General features: G+C 28.5%; 3 protein-coding genes across 3 annotated transcripts; 1 reads left to right on the forward strand and 2 right to left on the reverse strand.

The window, feature by feature from the left end:
* Positions 1 to 3,721: 3,721 nt before the first annotated feature.
* Positions 3,722 to 6,435, forward strand: LOC124944807 (UDP-glucose 4-epimerase GEPI48-like). The gene is made up of 9 exons (XM_047485151.1): positions 3,722 to 4,131; positions 4,285 to 4,334; positions 4,551 to 4,686; positions 4,757 to 4,858; positions 4,968 to 5,195; positions 5,319 to 5,397; positions 5,485 to 5,567; positions 5,766 to 5,857; positions 6,071 to 6,435. The coding sequence occupies exons 1-9, from the start codon at positions 3,949 to 3,951 to the stop codon at positions 6,165 to 6,167; spliced, it is 1,050 nt and encodes a 349-aa protein (XP_047341107.1). The 5' UTR covers positions 3,722 to 3,948; the 3' UTR covers positions 6,168 to 6,435.
* Positions 6,429 to 7,621, reverse strand: LOC124944809 (calcineurin B-like protein 7). The gene is made up of 7 exons (XM_047485153.1): positions 7,540 to 7,621; positions 7,395 to 7,477; positions 7,244 to 7,303; positions 7,047 to 7,155; positions 6,829 to 6,962; positions 6,637 to 6,749; positions 6,429 to 6,554 (listed from the first exon to the last, which is right to left on the reverse strand). Exons 1-7 carry the CDS (start codon positions 7,619 to 7,621, stop codon positions 6,485 to 6,487), a joined length of 651 nt encoding a protein of 216 aa, XP_047341109.1. The 3' UTR covers positions 6,429 to 6,484.
* Positions 7,622 to 8,509: 888 nt separating this feature from the next.
* LOC124944808 (calcineurin B-like protein 7) lies at positions 8,510 to 10,486 on the reverse strand. Its single transcript, XM_047485152.1, has 8 exons — positions 9,919 to 10,486; positions 9,761 to 9,843; positions 9,619 to 9,678; positions 9,385 to 9,493; positions 9,251 to 9,303; positions 9,090 to 9,170; positions 8,897 to 9,009; positions 8,510 to 8,790 (listed from the first exon to the last, which is right to left on the reverse strand). Exons 1-8 carry the CDS (start codon positions 10,007 to 10,009, stop codon positions 8,649 to 8,651), a joined length of 732 nt encoding a protein of 243 aa, XP_047341108.1. The 5' UTR covers positions 10,010 to 10,486; the 3' UTR covers positions 8,510 to 8,648.
* Positions 10,487 to 18,626: the final 8,140 nt, after the last annotated feature.

An 18,626-nucleotide genomic window follows, 5' to 3' on the forward strand; every position in this document is an offset into this window, starting at 1 on the left:
TTAATTTGTTCTGTATGAACATTTTAATTCAACAAATTATTAACTAATTAATTATAATTGGTCATGAGGAAAGAGAGATAGTCATGATCACATGCTTTTGAGTTGTAAAGAGAATAGAGAGGAGAAAGGAATATACTGTAAACTGTACAACTCCCCCAGCCCCAAGTTTCCATTATGAAAGAATATAACAGTTCATCTTCTCTTAAAGTATCTATTATTATTATTGTTCCTAGTATTACCAGCACAACAAATGACAATCATTGAACCCATTTAAAAAATACATAAACTTTACCCTAACCAGAGTGGTTCAATAGAAAGAGTCGACCTAAGCGATCAAAATGTCATGGGTTCGATTTTCACCGGGGAGAGTCGGTTGTGTCATAATAATTCTCCTTAATTCAAAAATACATAAATTATACACCACAAGAGTGATCCGGTGGAAAGAGTCGATTTAAGAGACTAAAATGTCATGAGTTCGATTTTTATTGGGGATAATCGGTTATGTCATGTTTATTCTTCTTAATTCAAACAAACAAAATACATAAATTATGTCAGCTCATATGGAAACACTTCAAATGGAAATGGGTTTGGACTAAAAAAAATAAAAAAAAATTATTTAAGTTATAATTTTGAAAAGATAAAAGTGAATAATTGGAGTTTTCAAATAAACTTTAGTAGTACTAGGGTTAGTTATTACTTGTTAAGGGTAGGTTTGGCTGGCTGACGGTGGTATCCATCCAAAAGGTGGTGGGTCATCAAGTCTAAGTGGTCCAACTGTTATCAATAAAAAGGATCAGTCACGCATGTTCCTTAATCCTTCCTTCCTTTCTTCTGTCATTTTCAATCACCTTCTCTTTCTAATTTAATTTATTATTCCAAAAATTCATCAATAAATATTTCAGCTTCAATTTCCAATACTCTCCTTCAAATAAAAGTGAATTTGATTATAAGTAAAAATGTATTAAGGTAGAGTGAGAGTTATATCTAGGGATGACAATAGGGCGGTTCGGGACAGAAAATGTATTTATCATTTCGTTTCATTTTTATTTTGGAAATTTTTTTAATACCATCTTCGTTCTGTTCGGTTTTGGGAAATCCCGCGGGACACTGTTAATAAAATATTTTTTTTAATTAAAAAAATTATAAAAAATATTATATAAACGAATTTTTTAATATAATATATATTTTAATATATTAAAATTTTATATTATTATAAAAAAATAAACTTACTATTCTTATAAAATATAATGAATAAATAAATATATTAAGGGTTGAGACACAAATATCATTCCCATTTCATCCTCGTTTGGTTTCGGGAGAAATTGTTTCAAACAAAATAATTTAAAATTCGATTCGGTTTTCACGTGAACGATTTTAAATTGTCATCTCAATTATATCTCATTTATTTTTGAATAGGATGCGTTGGCATGACTTAACTGCCATTTGGTTACATTTAGATAGTATGTATGCATAACATATAACATAAGTAATTGCTTGGCCTAAGCGTCATTAATATGTTACATCTTACTTGTTCCATTAAATAATTTATATACAATTATTCAACTATAATAAGAATAGTAACAAAGAAGAAAAACTTCTACACGCAAATTCAAATTAGGACATTTCCTTGTGACGTTAACATAATTTATGTTAATAAAAGATAAATATGTCCCTTATTTATATATATTGTTTCAATATATACTTTTGAACTTCCATATATATCAAATAAATCATATAAACATGGTTTTCATTTTATATATATATATATATATTTATATATATATATATATATATATATATATATTTATATCTAAATAACCCACCAAAGTAATTTTTGGTAAAAGTTAGTTTAAGACGTTAAAAAATCACGGTTCAATTTCAATCGATTTCAATTGGAAACGCTTTGAGTTGAAGTAAGGATTCATGTTTGGGTGTTTTAGGAGTGTCATACTAGTTTTCATTAAAAATTTAAAGAGTTAATATTACGAAAAAAAAGATAAAATGTGGTGTCAAATGATGCATAACGCATTAATTTCCTTCTTATCCTATACTCTTAAGAAGATAAGAATGAGCTAAAGAGATATACATCAATTGTGATTTGTCGTTTCTTTGTAAAAATGGTTTAAATTAATTAATTAATAAAAAATCAGTCAAAAATAGCAACTCTATCTTATCATTAAAATTTGGATTTGATCAAACCAGTCGGTTGTGTGTCTTTAACCGACCGACTCCTTTTTATGCCATTATCAACTTATAACAACCATATTACTACTATGTAACTACTTAAAAGACCCTAATTTATTATTCTTAATATCTCATCATTAGTTTCATTCCAAAATTGACTAAACTATTCATGTTTGACCCCTATTTTTATTAATTAATAAGATGAAAACAAACAAGCCCTAATAAATTTATTTATTTATTTATTTTGACCGTGGAGATTCTGAAAATTGCCAGAACTGGAAGCTTCCAATATTAGGAAAGGCAGAACGATTTCCATTTTATTTATTTAGAAAAAAAAAATAAAAAGAGACTTTTTAAGTTATTGTTGTAAGTTAACTAACTCTATAAATTAAATAATATTAGTGGCTTAACCCCTAACTCAGCAATATAGATCTTTTTTCTCATTACGTATCCCCAATCCAAGTTAGGCATACTTTCACTACAAATATTTTAATTTATACAAAATAAATCAACTTCAAAAATAAATATATATGAAAAATTGTCTAATATTTCAAATATTTTTATTATAATTTTCACTAAAATTAAAATATATATAAATGATCTAATATTTTATATATAAATATTTTTTTTAGATATTTTTGTAGTATATATAAGAGTAGTTAATGTGATAATACATTAACAGTTAGTGGGACAACACATTAACTCATGTACTTGACTTAGTGGGATTTCAGTATTTACACACGCACCATTTAAAATATTAATAATATTATAATAAAACAATAACTGCTTTGGTTTGATTTTAATATTATTTTAATTGAATTTAATTTTATATAACTGAATTCAATTAATTAAGACTCATTTATTACATTTATTTTAAATCTATATATTTTATTAACTTTTTTTTCTTCTCAAAATTAATTAATTAATCAGCAAGAGAATAACAACATTGCATTAATGTAGATAATAAACTTATTTAAAACCTAGGAGAAGTAAATGAATATCTCATCCTCTTTGGAGGTCCTTCGAACCTATCAAACGATAAATTCGGCTCGATTTAACTAAGTGACTCGGAGAAAGAGAATAACTTGTCATTATATAACTGAAAATGATAAAAAATAGGAAAGACAATTATATTACTGAAAATGATAAAAAATAGGAAAGACAGAGAATTTTTTAACAAAAATGATGCCACCTCTCAATCTCCAAAATTGTCTCTTAATCGTTTATCTTTTTAGTAAGTGGTTAATTATAGGATTACTTTTAGAAAATAAATAGTTTTAATAATTTTTCTTATTTGAAATCAATATATATATTATAAATAGTAAAAAATGAAAAGATAAATAATAATTAACTAACTACACACGACGTTCGTGAAAGGTGTGAATGCAGATGGTTAGCGGCGACCACGTGGCAGTTAGATTTTCTCTCTCATGAGTCATGAGAAAAGGGTGTAAGAGGAGAGAGAACTTCATCTTCTTCGTCCGCCATTAACTGCGTTTCTTTACCCGCTTTCATCTCTCTGAGGTCACGTGACGTATATAAATGCATATCAGTTCACATTCATCGTCATCATCATCGAAGGCTATATATATAGATAGCCAGGGTTCATCTGTCCATGCCGATTCTCCTGTCGATCGTTTTCTCAGATCTCCATAGTCTTCTCCAGTCTACGCTCATTCTTCTCATTAATTTAATACATCAAACTTTATACGCATATCCTTCATTATTATTGCTTGCCGCATCAATTTCATTTTGACTCTTTCCATGGCAAACAAAATTCTCGTTACGGGCGGTGCCGGTTATATTGGAAGTCATACGGTTCTTCAGTTATTGCTCGGTGGCTACCAGGTTGTCGTCGTCGATAACCTTGATAACTCCTCCGATGTTTCAATCAAGCGCGTTCAAGAGATCGCCGGCAACAATGGCTCCAATCTTGTCTTCCATAAGGTCTCAATTCGATTCTTTTCTACAGTTTCTTCATCGATCTGAATTTTATTTCTTTATTTCTTTATTGTTTCTGTGTCGATCTCATTACTAATTGTTATTCCGATTGGATTGGATTGTTGTGATTATCGTCTTAATTGTATAATTCGCATGCAGATGGACCTCCGTGATAAGCCAGCATTGGAGAAAATTTTCGATTCAACAAAGTGAGTCTTGTTTCTTATCTAATTCATCAAATCAATCAATGTTTATGTTCTCTTAAACGCTGTCAATTGACTGGGAACAGTTCAGGACAGTTGTCATACTCAATTGATTAAAGGCACTTACATAAACTAAAAAAGGACAAACTGACAGCAGCTAATTCAAAATCAAGAATTCACATATTCCTGTTCATCATCCGCCCTGTTTGTTTCTTGATGCAGGTTTGATGCTGTCATACATTTTGCTGGATTAAAAGCAGTTGGTGAAAGTGTGAAGAAACCCTTGTTGTATTTTAACAACAACCTTATTGGCACGATCTATCTATTGGAAGTCATGGCTTCTCATGGGTGCAAAAAGGTATTACTAAAGTCATGGATTCCATTGAGAATTCTGTGCTCATGTGAATTTTGTTTTAAATGTGTTTCAGCTGGTCTTTTCATCATCAGCCACTGTTTATGGTTGGCCTAAGGAGGTACCTTGCACAGAAGAATTTCCTCTTTCTGCTGCTAACCCATATGGAAGGACCAAGGTATATTATACACTTGATATGTTTTCAATTTCCCTTTTGTAGGAGAGGGTACAAAAGGGTGAGGTTCAATTCTCTTATGTTTTGCCTATATATATATATACTGTTTCAGCTTTTCTTAGAGGAAATATGTCGAGATCTCTACAATTCTGATTCTGGGTGGAAAATTATGCTGCTGAGATACTTCAATCCTGTGGGTGCACATCCTAGTGGCAAAATTGGTGAAGATCCTCGTGGTATCCCGAACAATCTGATGCCTTTTGTACAACAAGTTGCGGTTGGTAGGCAGCCTGCTTTAACTATATATGGAACTGACTATGTAACAAAGGATGGTACAGGGGTATGTGTATGCTTTCATTCTCAACAATTTTTTTTATTGTTATTGTATGATGAAATTTTGTTTAATCGCTTGTGGAATCCGATGACATCATTATTAAGAGAGAATCGTTTTGTTTTTTTACAGGTTCGTGATTACATCCATGTAGTTGATTTGGCTGATGGTCATATTGCGGCTCTGAACAAGTTATCTGATCCTTCTGTAGGTCTGTCTCTATGTGTAATCTGCTCTAATTGTGTTTGTATTGTAAAATGATATTCAGCTGATTGTGATTGAAAATGGGCTGGTGCAGGTTGTGAAGTGTATAATCTAGGAACTGGGGAAGGAACATCAGTTCTGAATATGGTTGCAGCATTTGAGAAGGCTTCTGGAAAGGTATTTTTTTCCCTTGTAGAATTTTGAAGGAGATGTTGAACAGACTTTCAAAAGCAAAAATATACATTATAAATTCCATCAGTTGAATACAAAAAAGTATCATTACTAACTTAAATAGTAACTGTTTGATGTCTCCATCGATTTGTTGTTTTTCATGTACAGAAAATGAGATGTTTGTTGTTGCTATTGTGTGTACAGAAAATACCTCTGGTGTTTGCGGGGAGAAGAGGTGGTGATGCTGAAATTGTGTATGCGTCGACAGCTAAGGCAGAGAAGGAGTTGAAATGGAAGTAAGTGGTGATTTATTTTCTCTTGCATTTCTCCTTCAATACAAGTTTTTCTTACCAAATTTATGGGTTGTTCCTGAAAAGTAAAACTTTGAAATGGGTATATTTCAAAACAAATAAATCCCACAAAACTTTGTATATAATGGCCAATGTGGCAGCTGGGGAGAATGAACCATATGTATAAAATACTCATTTTCCCCCTTTTTATGTTTGTAGGGCAAAATATGGGATCGAGGAGATGTGCAAAGATCAGTGGAACTGGGCCAGCAAGAACCCTTATGGATATGAATCCCCCGAGAATGGTCACCATTAGTCTTACAGAGTGTAATCTTCTTGTGATACTGTGATACAAGTCTCTTGTATCGTCGTCTAGTTATTGACTGTTAAAAAAAGGAGCTAGAAAGGTTAAAAAAAATGCAGAAAGTAAATGCATAGGTGCTGTAGTTTACTTAATAATATGAAGAAGAAGAAAAGGAGGAGTTGGAGAAGATGTCTTTATTCGTTCTATTACAGTTAATCTAAAGTTACATTATCATATTATTTTATAATGGAATATTCTTTTTAGAACAAACTTGGAATTATCGTGTCTTTGTTACTATATTATTCTTTGATTAAAGGAAAACATTATTGTTAATTGTATATCTCATCTTCGAAAACATCTTGTTTCTGCACGAAACTTGGGAATCCCATTGTTATGTCCCTGTTTAATGGAGGAAAAAACCCTTACCATCTAAGGATGAAAGAATTCAGAAAAATATAATAGAAAAGGGGTCAATGTTTACTTCAAGTAGGGAATAGTCATGTTCTTCAATATGGAAGGATTCTTTGCTGCGAAAACCTGCCATTCTTCAATATCAATCTTGCCATCTCCTTTCATGTCTGCTTCTTCAAATGTCTGTCTACTACAACTTTTATGATGTCAAGCCAAAATCACACTGAAACTACATATACAAAACACTAAAAATCGGCACTACCTTGTTGATTATGGCTTCTACGATTTCATCAGTAAGGATCATATCAGACTCCTCCATAAGAGCCAATGTCATTTCCTTGATGTCCTCGTGCTCAATGAATCCTGTCTCCCGTAGGCCATACAGGCGAAACACAACTGTTTTTGAAAACACGGAGAAGAAGAATGTAGTAGGTAATTTTTCTCACAAGAAAACACAAAGTATTCATGATTTAACTATACAGGCTGCTTTCTCTTCTTGTGATGTGTCTGGATGGAAGGTGTTAAGGGACAGGACAAACTCGTTGAACTCTATGATCCCATCATTGTTCATATCAAATAAACTGAATATCTGTTTATAAATTTGCAGCAGAACTTATCGATGTTATATTCAAAATGAGAAAAAGAAAGAAGGGTAGATATAGAATGAGAGACTGAACTCTATCGATGAAAAGAGACTGCCTTTTGCTGTTCTGAAACAGTCCTAACTGCAGTTCTTCCTGGAAAACCAATTGCAGTCATAAAAACAAGACACAGACTGGTCTGGTTTGAAACAATTTCTATGGAAAGCAAATTAAGATGATGTTATACCTTTGTTATGAAATCTTTGTGGATTATACAACTGCTCAACTTCTTGAATAGATCATACAGTGATCTCACATCCTTTTCAGTAACTGCATATAATTATTATTTAGTGAAGCAATTATGCTAAAGATATTGAAACATGATGGCTTACAAAAAGTCTGAGCAGCTAGTACTGTTTGTGGATGTTCTTTATAATCATCAACTATCTTTTGCTTCACACAAATGCAACCCATCAGATTTTCCCAGTCTCAACTAAAAATATTTTTTTATGGGAATTTATACAATTTGAAGAAGAATCATATTGATTGACACATTTGAGGGAGGAATAATAATGCTGGTTAGCCAACTCAACCATTTTACTTTCATTAATGCCATATTAGGACTTCAACTTGCACAACATGCCAAAACCACCATTATTTGGTTTCTTTTCTAAATTTGATAAATTTTCAGAAGGGTAAATGTTAATTTTCTATTATAAGGTATATCTCACCATTTATGAATGAAATTGATGTTAATCCACTAAGATAGTTTAAGAGGATAGTTTAAGGGGAATGAGTTTTGCCTAAATAGATTAATGTTTCAACTTCGATTCTTAATAAAAAAAAATGACTTAAGTTGAAGTAAGGCAAAAACTGTAGAAAGGGTTCGTCCTCGCCTTCTCCTGATAATAAACTCTGATTTCAGAAGAAAATATAAAAGGTTATGTTGATCTTAATTTGGCATGAGTATAGAAGTAAAATGATCTATTTCATTATCTCACACTTTGAATGGTGATAATATATTTTTCACCCAACTATTTAACTTTTATTTATTTATATTCTCTTCTCTTGTATTAAGTTTTTCTAAGTCAAATGTTACCAATCAAGAAACAGGACAGAATGTACTAAATGTTAAAAAACATGGTTTTTGGTGGAGCCAAATCATTCTCTCCACCACAAAAAAGGTATATTATTATTTTGAGGGGAATCAGGTGCTTACTTTTGGCATATAATTTGAAGGTAGAGGAGAAAGAACTTCTTAAAATAAGCTAATGTATATATATATATAGGGTATGAAATTAAAGGGTATATTTTGTCAATTAAGAAACCATGTTATTTTGTCTAGAATCATATCCATAATAAAAAGGTAAGTATAAATTCAGTTATCCCTGATAGTATACATGTTCAATGGCCAACATATTTTAAAGATAATTTACAAAAAGAAAATTGTGTTTACATCCAAACCATATGTTACAACTGTTAGTATACAAAACTTCATCCATTAAGTAAGTGGTATAGGAGGAGACGCAACTGTGGAGTCAGGAGAATAGCTTGATCGTTGATGGTACGACTCCCTCGAAACCAGCTCTGGCGATTTCACTTTCGTAGTAACCACAAATTCTGGAAATGCCAGAGTTATCTCCCTGTCGCGTGTTTTATGGTAAACAAATCAGAAATTGCATGTGTAAAACTAATGAAAAGAAAGTGGATAATATAAGCTGACAAACTATTTCTATTTTATGACTTTACTTCAGATATGGAATTGTCATGTTCTTAATAAGTGAAGGGTTCTTCGCTACAAGTTGTTTCCACTCGTCTAAATCGATCTTACCATCTCCCTTTTTGTCAGCCTCCATCATTGCCTGCAAGGGAGAGCAATTTTCATTAACACTGTCTTTTTTTTTCTTTTCTTTTTTTAAATTTTGCTAAGAAATTCACTAACTTTATCGACCATATCTTCTACCACGCTATCTGAAACCGACAAATCTAGCTCGTTTAGAAGAGCCAGCACCATCTCTTTCAGCTGCAGAGTCAATGAACTTCAATAAACTAGCATCTATGAAAAAGGTGAATCAAAAAACAAACAAACAAAAAACTGTTCACCTCATCGCGATCTATGTAGCCATTGTGCTTCGGATCATAGACTCTAAACATGACTGCAAATTGAGGATTCAATTAGATTTTACTCCACAGATTTACATGATGATATCATGTAAAGTCAAAAGTTTGTTTCTTACATGCTATTTTATCATCGAGAGGAGCATCTGGATGAAAAATGCTTAATGATCTGACAAACTCTCCAAAATCGACGACCCCATTTCGTTTAAGATCAAATAAATTGAATACCTAAGTAAGATAAGTAACCAAGATTCCATGTTAAGACCACCATTGGATACAGTTTTTCTCTTTTTTGCAAAAAGAAAACAACTGGTAATAAATAAAGTTGAGTAGTTATTGAAGAGAATCCATACCCTATCTGCAAAAAGATTTTGCTTAGTGCCATTATTGAAAAGAGCAAGATGGAATTCCTCCTGTTTTATAAAAGTAGTGTGATTTAATATTGATAGCTTAAACTTGAAGATGAAGAAGAACTAGCTAGGGTTAATTTGATACCTTATGGATGAGACCATCATCTATTATCGAACTGCTTACACTCTTGAACATCTCATATAATGCCTCAACTTCATTCACATTAACTGCATTATTATCAATTCATAACACCTTAATACAAAATTCTCAATAGAAAAGTTGTGTTCTGTTTATTTACTTACAAGTTGTTTCAGAGGCAAGATTAAGGTGTTCATCAAATTCATAACTTTGACCAGCTGCTTTAGAACAGAAACATGCCTTGAGTGAAAGCATTATTGGAAGGCTTAATGATCTGTCAACAATATCCAAATCAATGGATCAATTCAAACTTGTCTGATTTTTCTGAATCAAAGTTTCAATATCAGCAACAACAACAACTACTACTACTCCAGATAATAAGAATTTCAGCATAATATTTCTCTTTGGCATTTAAACAAACACTTTGTAAGCATAACACAATTGGATGATCATCACAAGAGAGAAAGAGAGATCTAACCGTGGTGGGTAGGAGGAAATGGTGATGAAGACAATAATTTGACAATGGGTTCTTTAAACCATAATCGAAGATATTGATTATATATATTTTCTTTCAGATTTGTAGAAAAAGACCCTAGACGATGAATCATGTTATTATTAATATTGAAATCAGCATTATTGAAGGATGATTATCCAACTTGAGTTTAATAATGAATCAAAAATATTAAAAGTCAAAGTTTGTATTTTTATTTCAGTATGCTGAAAATTGGAATGAACGTGGCACCTATTTGAATTCAAGAATAAAGGATATCATGACTACCATTTCTTCTCTTTTAGTATTATAATTATATTTTTAATTTGAAATCTAACATTTTTATATTGGCATATTGAAAACTCTAATTTTTTTTTAAAACACTGAGCTATCATCATTTTTTTTTTTAAATGCAATAAATTTGAATAAACATTTCAGTACTCGAAATAAATGGGCTGCCCTCAAGAGTGAGTTGCCCTAACTCGAGGGTTTGACGGGTTTACCAGTCCGGCCCTAATATCAACATCATATGTACAATAAAATAAAAGATATTGAATAAATGCAATTTTTTTTTCTAATTAGTTGAGATAAAATGAAATTTATCGTAGGTTTGATTTTTTCTTATCAATTTGTTTTTAATATTTTTTTCTTATTATTACCAAAAAAAAAAAAGTTTAATATTAGACACAACTATTTTTTTTTTAAAATTTGCGAGTCTTCGATTCTATAAAGATGTCATTTTTCGAGTTGAATGTGATCCATGGGATTTTAACTTATTGGCCGTCCCGTCATCATTCAATCTATTTAAAATATTTGATTTTTTTCCTCACTATATTCGATTTATTTTGTTTTATAAATTGATAGTTGAATATTTGATATATATTAATTAAATGTGAAATATCTCTAACATTCATTGCTTCAATATTATTTTGAAACGTGATAAATTCAATTTAATTTAACTTGACTTGACTTGTAATTAAGTTTTTTAATAAATTAAATACAAAAAATATTACATTTTCAATATTAAATATATGAATTTATTTTTTTTACAACTGTCTTGTCCCCTTGGGAAGGAAAGGTTTTGGGCTCAAAGCCCACTGACTGGATTTTAAAACTATTTGTAAACCCAAATATTATCAATAATCTCATTCCAGCAATCTAATCTATTTTTAATATTTGTCTTTTCCAAGTAAATTAACCAAAATATATATCAATTCATTACAAAAGATGATGAAAATATGTTTTTATGTTTATCCTGCAAGTTCTCCTTATATGATTCAAGTTCTTTAAACCATTATATATATTTTCTTTTAGATTTGTATAAAAAGACCCTAGACGAATGAATCATATTATTAATATTGAAATCAGCATTATTGAAGGATGATTATCCAACTTGAATTAAATGAAATAGACAAAATTAAAAGTCAAAGTTTGTATTTTTATTTCAGTATATGCTGAAAATTGGATCGAATCGTGGCACCCTGTTTGAATTCAAGAATAATTAAAGGATATCTCATGACTACCATTTCTTAATATTATAATTTTTTTTTAATGAGGTCATTTGAAATCCAACATTTTTATATTTTTTTATTTCATTTCTTTCTATCCACATCATGCAAAATACATTGTATTTGTATTAAACATTTCAATTACAATATAAATATATATATATATATTTATATTGTATATATTTCAAATAAAATTAAATTAAATCATAAATATAACTGAAATAAAATAAAAGTTTTATTTATTTTAATGTGTTTGACATTTATTTCTCATAGGAATGAGAATTCATATCATATGTTAAATGAATGTGTAATATGTTTATTTCAAATGGTCCTTATATTAAAACAATGATGGTTAAATGTTTTTATGTTATAAATAAATAAACCACTAGATATAGGAAGGTTATAATAGTAAAATAGGATAATATTATTGCAATTAATATAAAGATTAGAAGACTATATAGTAAAAGCCTTCCTCAGATATTGGCTGTCCCCATCGTCATTCAATCTATTTGATTATCCATGTAATATATTTTCATACACTATTATCTCAATTTTAATTCATTTCCAAGCATTTGATTTTATAAATTGACCATTGAATTGTATTTCATATATATTATTTTTGTGTGAAATATCTCTAACATCCATTGCTTCATTATTATTTAGAAAGTTGATCAATTCAACTTGACTTGTAATTAAGTTTTTTAATAAATTAAATACAAAAATATTACATGGTCAATATAAATATATATTAAAAATAGTGACACAGACTGAATTTGTTGCTAACATTTTTCTTTATTTTTGTTTAGAGCTTGATCTGTCTTGGGAAGGAAATATTTTGGGCTCAAAGCCCACTGAACTTAAAATTATTTATGATTAATCTTCATCATGGAGCCCATCTATTACAATATTTTCATTCCACCAATCCAATCTATAACATTTGAAATTAAAAGGTACAATTTTAATATTTTCTATGAATTATTGTTTAAACTTCTTTTATAAAGGAATAATTTTCATTAAATTTAAATGGGAGTTAGATCTATTAAATTAATTAATAAATATTATAATAATATTTATAAAATTAAAATAAATAATTAATTATCCTGATATCAAATTATATAAACAATTTACAAAAATAAAATTCTCAATGAAAACTATTTAACGATCATTCAATTTGTTGACGAACTTGTTATGTCAAGTGAAAATGGTTATGTCAAGTGAAAAATGAAATATAAACATATAACTGAAATATTGAGAAATTCATACAAATATATATATTGAGAGGTTAGTGGTAAGAGGTCCTATATATATTGAAAAATTAAAAAACAACTTTAAATCAGATTATTACTAAGAAGACGACAGAAAGAGACTCGGTAAATTATCATCAACACAATCAGAAGTATGAAAAAAACAGCACACCAACAATTGAGACAATTGAGAGTATTATTTAGATTATAAAAATTTAAGACGAAAAAACGACTAAATATGATGTCGGAATCGAATAAAACACAATATAAACTCAAATATAAGTGATTGGAAAAAAAAATGAGAATCTTATTCTAAAAATTCCATAGGAGAAACAAAGAAAGATTTCCTTTTCAACTTTTATATATTTTTTTAAATTATATTTTAAAATGATAAATAAGAATATTTAGATCATTGTTGTTTAAACTTTAAACACTTATAACAAATTATTATTTTTATTCTTATATATATCAAGTGTGTGCCTTGGATAAGCTTTTCACATATATAAATCAATGCTTATAAAATGTTAGTACAAAAACTCATTATTACAACTTATCACTTCAATAATAATACGAGAAGAAATGCAGATAAAGTTCAACAGGGTGTGTAGTATTATAAATATTTTAATTTGGGAGGCCAAATTTAAAAAAGAAAATCTATTATTCTTCTTCATTCAAATTCGAGCCATTGGCTAACTTAATTAGTTTATTTTGATCAACCCCTTACCTTTAAGACCACACTAAATTTTATCCTTTAATTTGTTTGGTACAACTTTCCTCTCTTTCAAAGGGGACAATAACCTAACCTAGTTGGTCTCCACATGGGGGGAAGCATTTCAATATGATTGGTTCTAACCAATCATATCTTCTAATTATCTTTACATTTGTCATCAAAACTTTAAGCCTTGTTTGGTACACAATCATGAATACGAGGATAATAGAATCAGATAAGGTTCATTTATTTTTATTTTTTAAATGCTCAAATGATCAATGTAGTCGGACATTGACATATTTTCATGGGCATTTTTTAAAATAATTTATTTGTTGTTGCGTGAATTCATTATTACAAAATGTAGTGATTCTATCCTGATCTCAAACCAGCCCCCATATCATATTATGAGTAAAAAAACAATTATTTATATATATATTTAATATTTTGTCTCATGGTATTTAGCTTCTGAAGAGGACCAAGGGGCACTCTTATATAAAGCACCACTCATAATATTAAACCAAATTATAATTATTAATTATTAATTAAACATAAGATAATAAGGAATTAATTAACTAAAGAAGAAACCTAGATAGCTAGGTTTACTGTCTAATTTGCACATTGACAGCTTGACACACACAAAACACATGTCATTGGTCTCATCTTTACTGTTTATATAAATTTTATAATAATGAACTGTTTACTTACAAAACATTTAAATTAAATTGAATTCGTAATTTTGTGAGCTAGATTTATGATTGTGAATTGTGTAATTGCATGTTACAAATTACATAATACAGTTATTTCAAAAAAATATGAATTTTTGTATTCAATTTTAATAATTTCAGCTACTAGGGCGACAATTTATAGTGGTATTGAAGATGCTAATAAAATTGAAAATAGATTAGTTGTGTACTTTGCTAACGTGGACATGACTAATCACATTGCTAATCACATGTCATAATTAAATCATATATTTGGACAAGGATGAAAACCATAATCAAGATGATAATAATAATTATTTTTATTATACAGTCGGGCACATTATAATTAATTATTCTAGTCTTAGTACACAATTATTATTGTCACCTCCAACTAACCTACTAGCTAAGATAAATTGGATTTGAAAGATTAAATATTATTGTTTTTCTTATGGTGAGGGATATTTTTTACTAATGGATGATAATTTTGTAAATATAATAATAATCATACCTCAGTTTTTCTTTTTTCCATCACCATAAGATATGGTATTATATTTCAAACAAATTATCAACTAAAAATCAAGAAATTGTATATCTTATTTAAATTCTTAAATATATTTAAATTATAATTTATTTTCGGAAAGTAACCAGTACGATCCGTCGCTCGAACTTATAACGTACTTAATTAGTATCAAACCTAATATCTTTAATAATTTATTTTTTTAAATTATAGTGAAATAAGGATATATATAATTTTAATCTATTAATAGTAATGAAAAAAATACCACTTCAATTCTCTCTTTTTTTCACAAAAGAAGATAAACATGACAAGTGATGGTCTTGTGAGGTCATTTCTATGCTGGCAAGAGCGGGGACAAGGGCTTGTTTGGTTTAATATTTTTTAACCAAAGTTTATTCACTAAAAATAAATTAGCTTGATATATTTTTAGTGATGATCAACTCTTATCATGTACTATAGTGATATTATAAAATCATAATATGTATATTAGAGTGTAGAAACACAAATGACATTTATCTGATTAGCTGGGACTTTAATCTAATCAATATTTATTTTCTTACTCACCATCACATTGGGCAAGGGATTGGTATTACTTTGTGAGTGTTGGGAAGTGGTTGATAAATTGTGATTGTTTTAGGAATAAATTTTTTTCTATTAGGGTTTCTTTGAGTACTCAGAATATGTGAAAATAAAAATAGTTATGATATCCCTAATTAAATATCTTATATGGGTTTGGAAATAATTTGAGATTTGCAAGATTTTAATCACAAAATGAGAGATATTTCTAGATTGAATTAACATCTAACCTAATAAAATATTGATAGTCTTCCTCTAATTAATATACTATTACTAGATATTAGGTGGAAGGTCACATAATGAAGTGATACACATTTGATTTTATTTTCTTTACTAGAATTGTAATTTAAATAGTAAATAATAAAGTTATGGTATATATATATATATATATATATATATATATATTGAAATTAATTGAAATTTTAATTTCAACATACTCTCAAACAATCCAATTAGGCTATATATGCCCATATGTAATTGAAATTTTATTTAATGTTATTTTTTATTCTTCTTAATATTATTATATACAAATTACAAATTCAATAAATAAAATACTTTTATGAAATTTTAAAAAATATATATGGACACATATCACCATGGACCAAAGGCCTTAATGAGTCGCCGTTCTTATCAATATAAATCTTGAATTGTAATTCCTAAGTACTAATGGAGAGGTTAAAAATTTAAATAATCATTTACAATAATTGAATTATAATTCTTTCAATTTTAATTTAAAGGATCAAACAACAAACAAAATTAAAATTGGTTCTCATTTTTTTATTATGTGAATTATTAAAGTAAAGGGGAGGGAGAGATGACCTAGGGAGCTAAATGAGGTTTTTTTTGTGTTGTAATAATCCATCTATATAAATGATAAAAGTAATTTAAACATAACTATTAACATGAAAGAAAATAAAAAAACTACTAAGCATGAAAATAGAATAGAAATATAAATACGTCGTCCAACAAATTATTGAGCTCGTAATCCACAAAAATTGCAATTAACTTGCTAACAAAATTCACTAACTTTCTCAAACAAATGTCAGACAGCGTCGTAATAATAATATTATGATTGATACACATTAAAAGACTAAGATAGTTAATAATCGACGATTTCTTTATAACGAGATAGTTCCCCAAAATAATCAAGATGATTATTCAAAAAATTAAAACTCCCATAATATATTTTTTAAATGGTTTCTATTCCCATTCAAATTTAAATTAGACAACATAGTCTAAACTTTTGTCCTATTTATTTCAATTTTGATAAGATTTTTTCCATACCTAAATTTGGTTTTAAGATTTATTTTTATGATTGGACTTGATTAAACTATATATATTTTTAATTTTTAATTTTTGGTTTGTTATGCACAACAAGATTGACCCTTCTGTCCACTATTTAATAAAGTTGTTCAAAGAAAGGAGGCAAAGATATTCTAAACTATGATGACCTCAAGAATGAATATTTATGTGGTCCAAAGACCAAGTCAGAACAAGCAAGAGAGACATATATAATAATTGAGTCACTATTTATAACATGATAATTACATCATATTTTTAATAAATTTGTAATGCCATTAAATCTCATAAAGATTTGTCAAATTATTTTTTATCACTCTTTTAACAAGGTGCATAATTGCATATATTAATTAGTACACCCTATTTATTATTATTTTTTCTGAGAATAACACTACATAATTTTGACATTATTGTAAAAGTTCAATGTCCACTTTAATTTGCCAAACAAATTTAATGTATCATTAAAAATTAACAATTAAATCTCAATATTTTTTATTTTTAAAAAAGTCACATCAATAAATTTTGAAGACATTACATGTTTTAACAATAAAATTAGTGGTGGAGCTTTAATTTAGGTAAAGTGCAATAAGTATTGGACAAGATGGAATTGAGCCAAGTTAAGATGTATGGATTTGGGTAGCATGCATGTATACACATAATAATAATAAAAGAATATTTCATTTCTACTAGGTAAAAAGTATGTGAATAAAGGTCCCAACAAAACAAAATATCATGATTATATATTTATATTTATGGTACAAGTCGACACACAGTGACCAGCGACCCGCTCTTGCCGCGAGTTTATAGACAACCGACGGGTTCAGGACTGGGACCCCAGTGCCCAACCCTCAGATACAATCATTTTTATGAAGTTACGTATTCATTTTGCTGATCTCCCTTATCTACATTGTTTCATCGACTAGAGGTTGTTCACCTTGGAGACCTGATGCGGTTATGAGTACAACCGAATCCGACTTTAAGATAAGAAAATCAATACAACCGCCTAGGCCACTCAATCTTAAAGTCCAAAAAAATTATAAAAAAAATAACTTAACAAGATTTGAACCAAAAAAATCTTGAAAACTATTATACAAAATAACTAAACTACTTATATTAAATATAAGATAAAATTATAAATATTATAATATAACAAGATAAATAAAAAATAATAACAAATATTTTTTCAAAAAAAATCCCAAATTTTGTGATTGTTAGATAAATATTTATTGATGATTCAATTATCAAGACGAATTACCAATTCTATCCAATGTTGCGTCATCAACAAGTCCAATTATATCATTTAACATCTTATTAAAGGAATTTATTAATGCATTTCTTTCTCAAATGAAATATGATTGAAACCTACCAAAATAAAAGATTTCATATAGATTTGTGGACAAATGAAAAAAAAAAATGAATTTAAAAAATAAGTTTACGCTAACTTTTTTATCGAAAAATTGCCTATTCTCTTATTCCTCTCATTCATAGAGAGGGACATCAACGTAATAGTTGTTACAAATATAAAATTGAAGTTTCTCATAATGAAAATTTTCAAATATGTCTTTTATCAATGAATTGTGTTGCAGTTATTCGAACTCTATAAGAGATCATTAAATTTCATAAAAAAAATTGTCTTATTTTTACATTTTCAATAATACGAGACAAAATTTTAAATATATAAATTTGCTATTTAAATCGAATATTTCTATAACTTTTAAAATTTTGTATATTTATTTGATTTTAGTAAGGATATTCGTAAATGAGTTCGATTAATATGCTTAATAATATAATAGTTGTTATATAGTCCATGAAAAAAATCCTTAATTCG

This window comes from Impatiens glandulifera, chromosome 7, assembly GCF_907164915.1.
Source record: "Impatiens glandulifera chromosome 7, dImpGla2.1, whole genome shotgun sequence".
NCBI lineage: Eukaryota > Viridiplantae > Streptophyta > Magnoliopsida > Ericales > Balsaminaceae > Impatiens > Impatiens glandulifera.